The sequence below is a fragment of the Berghia stephanieae genome, chromosome 9 (genome assembly GCF_034508935.2).
Source record: "Berghia stephanieae isolate SIO BIC M18660-M18661 chromosome 9, UCSD_Bste_1.3, whole genome shotgun sequence".
Taxonomy (NCBI): Eukaryota; Metazoa; Mollusca; class Gastropoda; order Nudibranchia; family Aeolidiidae; genus Berghia; species Berghia stephanieae.
The window spans coordinates 24385392-24397891 of NC_088368.1; the positions used below are offsets into that span (position 1 = coordinate 24385392).

The window sequence follows — 12500 nt, forward strand, 5'->3', positions numbered from 1 at the left end:
GTCTACGGTCCTGAAAATTTAAGAGTGGGCACGTATTGAGGTCAAACACCGGTCTTTGAAGATTGAGAAGACTCCACCTCTTGTTGACGTTAAAACCGCATATTTGAAGAACTCCCTGGAATCCAAATTGTCAATCTTGTGAACGATCTTGTAAATTTGAATTAGATCACCTCTTAGTCTTCTCTACTTTAATATAAGGAATTGAACGGCGTTCCAATCTTTCCTTATAAGACGGATAATAGAATTCAGTGACAGACTTTAGTGGCCCTACTTTGGACGTTTTCCACGGCTATGGACTGTCATTTTACACATCGGGCTCTATATGCAATTGGGATACTCCAAATTGGTCTCACTCAAGTCTTAGGTAAAGCCAAAAACATAGAGAATCGAAATGAGGGACACTCCGCTTTATAAATCCAACCACCTTATTTGCTATTTTATTTATGTCATTAACATGTAGATCAAATTTGAGAGTGGAATCAAAAGTCACGCCATCGTCCTTCTCTGAAAACACTTAAATCAAACAATTATTATGATCTTCATCAGTGAAATATATAATTTTAGGATTATAATCACCAATATGTAAAACATTAAGAAATATTAAAATACGAACCATTAACCAAGCCGATATAAACAGAAGATCGTCCTGTAATGTTTAACTGTTTTTCGCAGTGTTGTAAATATTTTTGTCGTCTGCAAATATTACACACTTTGATAATAAGACATCAGGGATGTGATTGATATAGATTATAAACAGAAGAGGTCACAAAACACTAACCCGGGGGATCCCGTGGGTAACGTTACCAAATTCCGAAAACTCAACTTTTACTTTTACCATTAGGGTACGATTAGCTACCTAGAAACGATTATATCCATCTCAACATGCAATTTCTTATTCCATACGCCTTCAATATTTGAAACAGACTTAAATGTAGTACAGAATCAAAGGTCTTCCTAAGTTCTAAATATATAATATCAATGTCTTATTTTTCATCTTTCATGGTAGTAACATTTTCCATCACTTCAATATGTTGTATAACACAGGAACAATTATTCCTAATACTATGCATGCGGGTTGTTGCTTTCATAATAATTCAAAATGTAATCCTCTATGATTGACTTAATTAATTTGCATGTATAACACGTGAGACTTACGGGTCTATAGTTACATTGGCCTCCTTTTTCTCCCTTTTTAAAAATACCCGTGACATTTGCCATTTTCCAATCAAATGGTAGAATTCCTTCGATAAACGACCAGCAATTTTTTTGGACAAAACATATGATGCTATCACTCTGAATGCAGTTTCATAATGTATATATTCCAGTCCTCCAGATGACTGGTTTCAAACTCTCAATGAGAACAGATAAGATAAGATATACTTTATTCATCCAAAAAAAATGGAAATTCGTTTACAGACGTGGCATGCATGAAAATGTAAAAACATAAAGTTGAGAAAATATGACGACAATGTATGTATGTATATATATATATATATATATATATATATATATATATATATATATATATATATATATATATATATATATATATATATATATATATATGCAAATATACAAAAATGTAAAAATATACAACCAAGAACCAATAGCAACACTTTATATATTAATTTGATAAATTTAGATAGGCCATACCTCTGGCCTTTAGTCCGAACTTGTGTGTGTTTATTTAAAAGATAATATTTAAAGAGCCCATATAATAACATAACACTATTGTTCCCTAACAGAAGCCATTGGAGTAACCACTGTGCATGATTCAAGTGCAAGGGGTCGAGAGGCAATGTTCAATCCCAATCCCTCAGTTTCAGATTAAAGACTTTTTTTCACTATTTAACTAATTCAACTAGCGATTATAAGCATCGTGTTTTAGTTTGAAATAATGTGATGCTTTTCACAAAACTGAGTTTTGCCTTGTTTGAGAATTTGAAATGATTCTTTAAAAACTAGTTGTGCTTTTAAGTAAGAATGCATTCTTTAATTCAAATGCTCTATTTTATCAATGCAGGTGTTGGTCATATGCTGGACGAGTTAAACAAAAACAAAAATTGTCTTTCGACAGAAGTCTATGTATTTCTGTGAGTATCTAACTAATTATACTATGGTCATCAGCATTTTAAAAATATTTTATAAAAACTTAGTTTATCGTTATAACACTTGCTGCTCGAGCTTGTGAGCGGGCAAGGTAACAAAGATTTGAATCCTAAATAAAGGAGTGCAATATTTTTTCTATAAATTTCAATAATTTTAATTCAAAGACATATCAATATTTGAATTTTAAACAAACTCAGTTGTCGATTGCCTTTGCTTCTGTTGAATCACTGGTTTTGAAGTTTGACGTCAAAAACAATTTGTATATATAAATGTCACAAATTAGTGAGCAGGCACTAGTTTTAAAATATCTACAAAAATTTGAAGGAAACATAGCAGGAAAAACCATAACTTTAATACAGTCTACGTCAAATGTCATGTGTTTTGTGATGCAGCGATGATTCACAGCGTATAACGTGTTCTCTTGTGAAGAATCAAGAGTAGTGAGGTCCAATCACAAGTCGAGGCAGACTGATATTTTGGGATGATTTTTTTTCTTGTATTTAATTATGATAATTTTTGATGTAAAACCATTCGGAATGCTGGCTGTTGAAGTCTCCCATGATTATGGATGGATGATTTACTATGTCTTTAGGGTAAGAGGTCCAGTTATGATTTGGTGGTTTGTATACATTAGTAATTTAAGTGTCACCAAATTTAATAGTGATTCTTTGTGTGCCGTTGATTTCTGTGCCGCCTCCTAGGTCAGTGACTTGGGTTGCTGCTCTGGCATAAGTGATGATGCCGTATTGCCTGTGGTGCTGTTTGTTTATTACGTGATATCCCTGAATGCTGTATCGTGAGGAAGGGGCAGTGTCATCGAGATGAGTTTCCTGGAGGAAGACAATGTCAACATCATACTTTTTGAGTACATGTGATAGGTACTCACACTTAGCCATTGATATTCCTTCTATATTCAGGGAAAGTATTTTAATGCTAGTGCCTATAGTGAGAATGTTTTCAACGTTGGAGTCCAGCTCATTTGTCATGTCAATCGGACTTCCTGCGTTTGACACGCGTCCTTTTTGTACTGGGCGCGACCGAGCCAGCATTGTATCTTTTCCTATTTTTCATTTTCATAAGTTGGAGGTGTGGGTCCAGGAGAAGGAAGAACCTTGTCTGCACGCCGGTTTGGATCATTCTTGGTCTGGCTACTCATCGTCAGCTGTTCCAGCAGGATTGGATCTAGGCTGGTATCACCTTCAGGGTCATGGCAGCCCACAAGCTCCTGTACGACGGCAACGTGATGATCTTTTTCCCAGACCTCGTGTTTGTAACAAAGGACCCAAATGGAGATTCGCTGAAGTCAACTAGAGAAATCCAGGGAGATTTTCCTCACAGCCAAAACCGCCCAGTCCTTGTTAAAACTGGAATCCAAATCCCAATCATGAACACCCTGCCAATACCAAGGTGAAGTTTCCGCAAAGCAAATAGGAAAGCTTTCGCTGATGAAATTGACAAAACCTGCAAAAGGATCCCCCAAAAAGTGAGAATATAGGGAGATTTAACAAACTTGTCCTAACCTCCGCAAAGAAGAACATACCCAGGGGTATTAGAAAACAATACATCCCATGCTGGAATGAACGAAGCAAAGAATTGCTGAAAAAATATGAGGAGACACACGATGAACAGGTTGGAGAAGAACTACTAAACACACTACATTATGAAAGCCGAAAAGAGAGATGGATAGTAACTGTTGAAAACTTTGACCTCAGTCACTCCAGCCGCCATGCATGGCAAACCCTCAAAAATCTAAACCCCGAAGCTCGTCAAACAAAATCAGCACCCCAGATTACAGCTGACGAAATTGCCAAAGAAATTAAGCAACGGGGAAAACACATCCTAAATCATCAATTTGAAAAAGAAATAAGAAAAGAATATCAAAAGACCCTGAAAACTTTGCCTAGCCATAGCATGTTTTTAAGTGTCCCAATAACTAATAATGAAATGCAAAGAGCTATAAATAAAATAAAAAATGGCAAAGCTTCTGGCATTGATGGAATATACCCCGACATGATTACTAACTTTGGACCAGAAACAATAGACTGGCTCGCAAATACTATGACAGACATCATGGAAAAGGGCACATATCAACAAATAATTTGGAAACATGCCATAGGATTCGCCATATTAAAACCAGGCAAACCAATGACTGAACCATCCAGCTATAGACCAATATATCTACTTTGTTGCATATACAAGCTCCTGGAAAGAATCGTACTAGAGCGAATCACCCCATATGTAAATCACTGCATGCCACCAGAACAAGCGGTCTTTAGACCACAAAGAAGCATAAGTAAACAGGTCCTTGCACTGACCTCATACATTGAAGTAGGCTTTGAGAACAAAAAGAAGACTGGTGCAGTCCTAATAGACTTATCTGCAGCCTACGACACTGTTTGGACAGGCGGACTTATGTTAAAGCTCACAAAAATGATTCCTTGTAGAATGACGCTCAAACTGCTGTCTAACATGACTGGCACAAGACAATTCTATATCATGTTGGGAGAAAACAAAAGCAAAACACGCAAAATTAAACATGGGGTACCACAAGGCTCAGTTTTGGCACCAACTTTCTTCAATGTTTATATCTCCAACATGCCAAACTGCGAAGCACTCCAACTTGGATACGCTGATGACTGGGCTTTAGCCTATCAATCGAAAAACTGGAAAGAGATTGAAGAAGCTCTAATCAAAGACACCACACGTCTGAAACAATATTTTAATAGATGGTACCTAAAAATGAATACCACCGAATCAGTATCCACAAACTTCCAATTGAATAATCGAGAGGCAACAAAAGACTGAAGATCACAGCTGGTAACTCAATACTACCCCCAGACCTCAATCCTAAATACCTTGGCATGACATTGGACAGACAACTAAATGATGGCAAACACATTGAAGGTACAGCAAATAAAATCGCAAAAAGAAATAACCTGGTGAGAAAACTCGCAACTACCACCTGGGGAGAATCACCACAGGTGCTGAGAACCTCTGCTTTGGCACTGTGCTATAGTGTGGGAGAATACTGTGCCCCTGTTTGGACGAGGAGCCCACATGTAAATCGCATTGACATCCGATTAAGAGAATCAATGAGAATTGTAACAGGATGCCTCAAATCAACTCCAACTCAGTGGCCCCCAACACTAAGCGGCATTGCACCACCAAGTTTAAGACGACAAGATGCTAATCAAAGGATGCATGCAAGAACTGTCGAAGCCACGGACAACATTCCCATAAAATCAATCGTAAAAGGGGCACCTTCAAAAACTAGACTTAAATCGAGACGACCTTTCCACCTAACAAAAATGGCAGACTTCAGTGTGGAGGAAAACTGGAGAGAAATGTGGAACAGGGAAACACCAAAAGGAGGAAACATCATTAATGATCCAACCAAAAGAGTTCCTGCATTCAATAACGCCTGGAAATACTGGATTTCCTCAAACCACCTCTTAACTAGACATGGCAGAACTGCATCAAATATGTGCAGATGGAAACTTGGAAACAGTGATACCTGCCAGAAATGTCAGGCAGCCCCAGAGACCAGCGACCACATAGTCCTCCACTGTCCAGTCACTAAACTTGAAGGTGGTTACGAAACCATCCTTAGGGTGGAGGAAGACTTTAGAAGCAGGGTTGACGAAATACATTTGGAGGTGTAGCCATACGCTACTACTATTATGATAATGAAAGTAATGATAATAATAATAATAATAATAATAATAATAATAATAATAATAATAATAATAATAATAATAATAATAATAATAATAATAATCATAACAATAATAATAATAATAATAATAATAATAATAATAATAATAATAATAATAATAATAATAATAATAATAATAATAATAATAATAATAATAACAATAATAATAATGATAATAATAATAATAATAATAATAATAATAATAATAATAATAATAATAATAATAATAATAATAATTAATAATAATAATAATAATAATAATAATAATAATAATAACAATAATAATAATAATAATAATAATAATAATAATAATAATAATAATAGTAGTAGTAGTAGTAGTAGTAGTAGTAGTAGTAGTAGTATAGTAGTAGTAGTAGTCGTAGTAGTAGTAGTCGTGGTAGTAGTAGTAGTAGTAGTAGTAGTAGTAGTAGTAGTTAGTAGTAGTAGTTTGTGGTAGTAGCAGTAGTAGTAGTAGTAGTAGTAGTAGTAGAGTAGTAGTAGTAGTAGTAGTAGTAGTAGTTGTAGTAGTAGTAGTAGTAGTAGTAGTAGTAGTAGTAGTAGTAGTAGTAGTGGTAGTAGTAGTAGTGGTAGTAGTAGTAGTAGTAGTAGTAGTAGTAGTAGTAGTAATATAAATATCATTATATTATTATCATCATCATTATTATTATCATTATTAATTTCGCATTTATTATTATTATTATTATTATTATTATTATTATTATTATTATTATTATTATTATTATTATTATTATTATTATTATTATCTTCTTCTTCTTCTTCTTCGTTCCCGTTACGTCACATGTTCAGTTCGGTCTGGTGAATGAAGCCCACAGTGGTCCTGAGGTCGTCCTCACTGCCGTACAGCTTCTTTGAGTATGGGGTTGGGTCAGGCCAGAAGTTCCTTCTCAACTGGTTGTACCTTGGACATTCCATTAGGACATGATGTCCATTTTCATTTTCAAGTCCGCAGTCACATTGTCCAGAGGCACCTGTTCTGGACATCCTCCACATATGTTCCTTTAACTGGTGGTGTCCAGTTCTCAGTCTGAAGATGATGACCTGTTCCTTTCTGTCGAGCACCTTGATTGGGTCATTCCTGTTGTATTCTGGGTGCTTCTCTCTCCATCTCTGAGACTGGATAACTTTGGCCATTTTGTTAATTTCTCCTGTTGAGCACGTTGGGGAGGGTTGCTGCATGCGACTGCCTGCCTTTGCCAGTTGGTCAGCAATCTGATTTCCAAGTATCCCACAGTGTCCTGGAATCCACTGCAGTACAATGTTGGTAAACTTGCTTAACTTCATGAGGTCTTCCATTAAGTCGTCTATATCATCCGCAAAGGACATCATTATATCCTCCAGAATTTTCTTAGCATCTGTTAAAATCACTATGTGTCTTGGTTTTTCATTTTCTGAGAGGATTTGCTTAACAGCTTCATGGATTGCATCTGCCTCTGACTTGTAGATTGAAGTGCGAGTACCAGTCGGTTTGCTGATCTCCTTTTGTTGACCATTTGTGTACTCAATGTGCACTCCCAGGCCCCCGCACGTGTGTTCTTTATTGCATGAACCATCGGTATAGATTCTTGTCCATTTTTTTCAGGGTAGTTTTGATCAATGCACTTCTGTACAGACTTCTTATTTTCTTCGCCGTGTTTTTGTTTTGTTGTAATGTCACCAACGGAATTCTTGATTTTCAATTGATTTTGCCTTTTCCAAATTGGTACTCTGATATTTGTTTTGCATTTTTGGGTCATTATTTCGTCAAGTTCGTGATCTTTTTCAATTTGCTGGGCTTTTTCAATAAAGTGTGATCTTTTCAGCCGCCTAGTTTTCTTTTGTTGCGCTCTAGCATGAAGAGGCTGATATGTCATTGCTTTCACGTCTGTGTATTGTTTCAAAATTTTTGATTCCCTTCTTTCTGATAGAGATGTAAGTCCTGTTATGGTTTCCATTGCATGTATCGGTGTCGATTTCATTCCTCCACTTATTATCTTCATGTTGCTGTTTTGCACTTTGTCCAGTTTTTCCATTTGAGTTTTGGAGCAGTTTCCCCATGCAGATATCCCGTATTCGAGCGCTGGTCTCACATATCCTGTGTAAGTTTGTTTCAGTATATCGGAGCTAGCTCCCCAAGTTGTTCCAGCTAGTTTTTTCAAGAGTTGTGTTCGCTTTACCCCAACTTTCTGACTGTTGCTGATTTGATTTGTCCATGTTAGTCTTGGGTCAAAATGGACTCCTAGGTATTTTGGTGCGTCGTCTTTTTCCAATTCATGGTCTTCAATACATAGCTTTGCTTTTTCATCTTTTGGGGAGAGGCTAAATATTGTGAACTTTGTCTTCACTGCATTTATTTTCATCGCCCAGTTGTCAGTCCATTCTTTGATATTATCCAGTGTGATTTGCATCCTGTGTTGTGCCTTGATTAAATTTTGGTCAGAGCTAATCAGAGCTAGGTCATCTGCGTACATCAACATTTTCACTCCTCGACATAGTGTTTCTCTTATATCATTTACATAGAGAAGAAATAGTGTAGGTGATAGTACTCCACCTTGTGGGACTCCATGTTTTAGTTTTGCTTCTCTACTTTTGTGACCTTGTGTTGTTACTCTTGCCTTTCTTGTTTTAGGTAGTTTTTTATCCAGTTGAGCATGTTATGGGATACTTTTGATTTTTGTAGTTTATATACCAGACCTTTTTTCCACACTTTGTCGAATGCTTTTTCAAAGTCAACCCATACCACATTTTTTTTCTTTCAATCCTGAAACGAGTCTTCTATTTCTTGGGATATGTAGGTTACTTGATTTTCAGTACTCCTGTGTCTTCTGAAACCAGCTTGTTCATTTATAAGCACATTATAGTTTTCAAGATACCACATCAGTCTGGAGTTAATAATTTTTTCTACCAGCTTGCACATGCAGCTTGTAAGACTTATAGGTCGGTAATTTGCGGCTTCATTTGCTTGTTTTCCTTCTTTTTTGATTGGGACAATAAAAGCCTTTTTTCCATATAGCTGGTATTTTACCAGTTTTCCAAGTGCTGTTGTAGAGTTGTAATAGCTTCTTTTTCGCTGTCTTTCCAAGCAAGATGGATAAGCATCTCCTTTGTTACTTCGTCTGGGCCTGGCGATTTCTTTGTTTTTAACACTTTGAGAGAGCTTTCTAGTTCATCCATAGTTAGCTTCTTTGTCATTACTTCATCTATGGCTTCCTTAAGTTCCTTTTTTTGTTTTCTGCATTCCATTTTAACTCTTTTCTTCAGTTCTTTTTCTATTGTGTTGTCACTAATTTTTTTGAACTGCTCCATGAATAGGTCTGCAGCTTGTTGTGGACTGACAAGTTCTCCTTCTTTTTCCAAAGCTGGAGGGGCGTAGTGATTTGGTTCTCTATTTAGGGCTTTTGTAAGCTTCCAAAGTTTATTTCCATCTTTTTCGAAGTTAAGGCTATGCGTTTTTTCTTTCCATGCCATTTTGGATGTCGTTGCCATTTCTTTTTTAAAGGTAGCTTCTGCCTCTTTATACGCTGCAATATTGTCATCACAGGGGTCTGCTTCAGCCTTTTCTCTTGTTTCCGATACTTCATTACTTAACTGATTAAGATCGTCTGTCCAGAGTGGTATATAATTTTTTCTTGCTCCCCTTGGGATACTTTCTTTTGCTGCTTTTAGGATGGCCTTTGTCAGTTCTTTTGCACTTTTGTTGCCATTCTTGGTTATACAGTTTATGATTTTGCAGTGGCTGTCTGTAAGTTGTTCAAAGCTTTCCCATTTTGCTTTTTTGTAGTTCCATCTTGGGATTATTATTATTATTATTATTATTATTATTATTATTATTATTATTATTATTATTATTATTATTATTATTATTATTATTAGTAGTAGTAGTAGTAGTAGTAGTAGTAGTAGTAGTAGTAGAAGAAGTAGTAGTAGTAGTAGTAGTAGTAGCAGTAGTAGTAGTAGTAGTAGTAGTAGTAGTAGTAGTAGTAGTAGTAGTAGTAGTAGTAGTAGTAGTAGTAGTAGTAGTAGTAAATAGTAGTATAAACATCATTATATTATTATCATCATCATTATTATTATCATTATTAATTTCGCTTTTATTATTATTATTATTATTATTATTATTATTATTATTATTATTATTATTATTATTAATATTATTATTATTATTATTAATATTATTATTATTATATTATTATTATTATTATTATTATTATTATTATTATTATTATTATTATTATTATTATTATTATTATTATTATTATATAACGATTCTACTTGTTTACTTCTAGCATGGAAGAATGATCCACGAAATGCTCCACACCCTTGGATTCCAGCACGAGCACAATCGCCCTGATCGAGATAATTACGTCACTATAAACTTGGCAAATGTTATCGATTTTTACAAGAATATGTTTACCAAGAAATCTTCTACCACATTTAATACTTTCGGTCTCCCATACGACTACTTGAGCATCACGCATTACGGAAAAGCTGTAAGATATTGATTACGGTTTACTATTTCCTTGTCTTATTTTATAACATATTTTACTCAATTAAGATCTGATTCCGTATATATATATATATATATATATATATATATATATATATATATATATATATATATATATATATATATATATATATATATATATATATAGATATATAAATGTTAAGTATAATTATTAAAACTCCTGCAGATCTGTTTCTTGTCACCGGGACAATCAACGGGAAGTGTGTGTAGTCGTTGTGTTGTTGTTGCATACTTCCTGTAATGTTTTGCTGTCGAGACCATTTTGGTGGTTTGAAGTTGCATGTAATGTGAAAGTGGAAGTGAAAGTAGATTGTTGTATTTTTCTAAATTTGTGTTTATGGAGGTTCGTAATTACATAAAAGGTGTTTGTTTCTATGTCTGCATGAGGATGTTAGTTCGTTTCTTCTGTTGAGTGTTGCCATGTTCGGTTTTGTGATGATGTAGAATTTTTCTTCTAAGCAGAGGTTGCAAATCTTAGAAGAGGGGGAGTACGGCTGTGCTATGGAGATGATTCTCCATGTGATGCGGTTTTATATGTTTTTTTCCTTGAGGTTCCAAATGTGTCCAAATAGTCTCGACACCAAAACATTACAGGAAATATGAAAAAAAAACACACAGCGATTACACACACTTCCCGTTGATTGTCCCAGCGACAAGAAACAGATATGTAGGAGTATTAATAATTATACTTAAAATGTTTGTAACTAGCTCCTTTTATCAAAAAGTTGAGCACTGTTATTTCATGCTTTTGCCTTTATTATTTATATATTTTCTCCAGTTCTACTGTCATGTTGAGCACTTTATTTTAACCAGAAATGAACCTCGTACGTACTAATTTTGAACACCCGACAAAGAACATCCCGATCCCGACAATACCTAAAATCTCTAATCAACAAAACCGAATAATTTATAAAAAACACCAGATGGCGAGCTTTTTACTACCTAAACCCTGACCAAACGGTTAAAAATAAAGAAGCTTTTGGATTTAGATCTACCAGACCGGCCCCATCCATACCTGAACTGCGAGAATTCGAGAATGGAATGACAGATATCATCCGGAACATAATATTCAGACAATTTAACGACACCTTCCAAAAAAAAAATTAACAAGACATACGATCAATACATCAATACTCCAATATTTTCGTCGCCGCTGACAAAACCACAAATTTCTACAAGCTCACTCCTAAGGAATACACATATTTACTTGACAAAAATATACAAGCAGAGTACAAGAAACAAACACCTTCTACGACACCTGACATTACAGCAGAAGACAAAAGCATCGCCGAAAACCTACAGCTAAGTGACAGAATAGACACCAGAGCAAAATCTAACGCCTTCATCACTATCAAAGACCAATCAAGCTTTCGAAACAACGTACAATGCCGTCTCCTAAACCCATGCAAATCACAAATCGGAAAAATAAATAAACAGATTTTAGACAGAATCAACACCAAAATCGTCAAGGAAACCGAATTCCACCAATGGAGAAAGACCGCTGAAGTTATCAACTGGTACAGAAACACACAAAACAAACAACGACAAAATGCAATCATCTTCGATATCTGTAATTTCTATCCTTCAATCACCAAAACACTACTCCTCAATGCACTATAATTCGCGAAAACAGTTGACAACATCACCGAAGAAGAAATCCATATCATCCTGCACTAAAAAAAATCATCACTATACAATACTGGAATAGCATGGACAAAAAAATCAACAAACTTTGACGTTACCATGGGAAGCTACGACATAGCGGAAACATGCGAGCTCGTCGGACTATATCTACTTTCTCAAATGCAAAATCTTGATATAAACATTGGACTATACAGGGACGGCGTGCTCGCATTATGCAATAAAACACCAAGACAGACAGAATTAATAAAGATAAAAATATGCAAAATCTTCCAAGACAACAATCTGGAAATTCCAATCGAAGCCAATAAAAAAACATTTGACTTCCTGGATATAACCATCAACCTAAACGACGGCACCTATCAACCATTTTCAAAACCCAACAACATCCCATTGTATGTACGTCCATAGACATAGCAATCATCCGCCATCTATAATAAAAAACATCCCCAAGAGCATTAATTAACGAATATCTAACAACTCTGCAAACAACAACAAATTCAACGATGC

General features: G+C 35.3%; 1 protein-coding gene across 2 annotated transcripts in view; it reads left to right on the plus strand.

Moving 5' to 3' along the window:
* LOC144979911 (zinc metalloproteinase nas-6-like) overlaps positions 1 to 12500 on the plus strand; it is a 55588-nt gene that overhangs the window by 31613 nt on the left and 11475 nt on the right. For both annotated transcript variants that reach the window (XR_013646795.1, XM_078927175.1), the window contains exons 8-9: positions 2024 to 2093; positions 10108 to 10311. Coding sequence is in view for 1 of the 2 variants with exons in the window: in XM_078927175.1 (XP_078783301.1) it covers positions 2024 to 2093; positions 10108 to 10311 (274 nt within the window). In the remaining variant the exon portion in view is untranslated. The remainder of the gene's footprint in view (positions 1 to 2023; positions 2094 to 10107; positions 10312 to 12500) is intronic.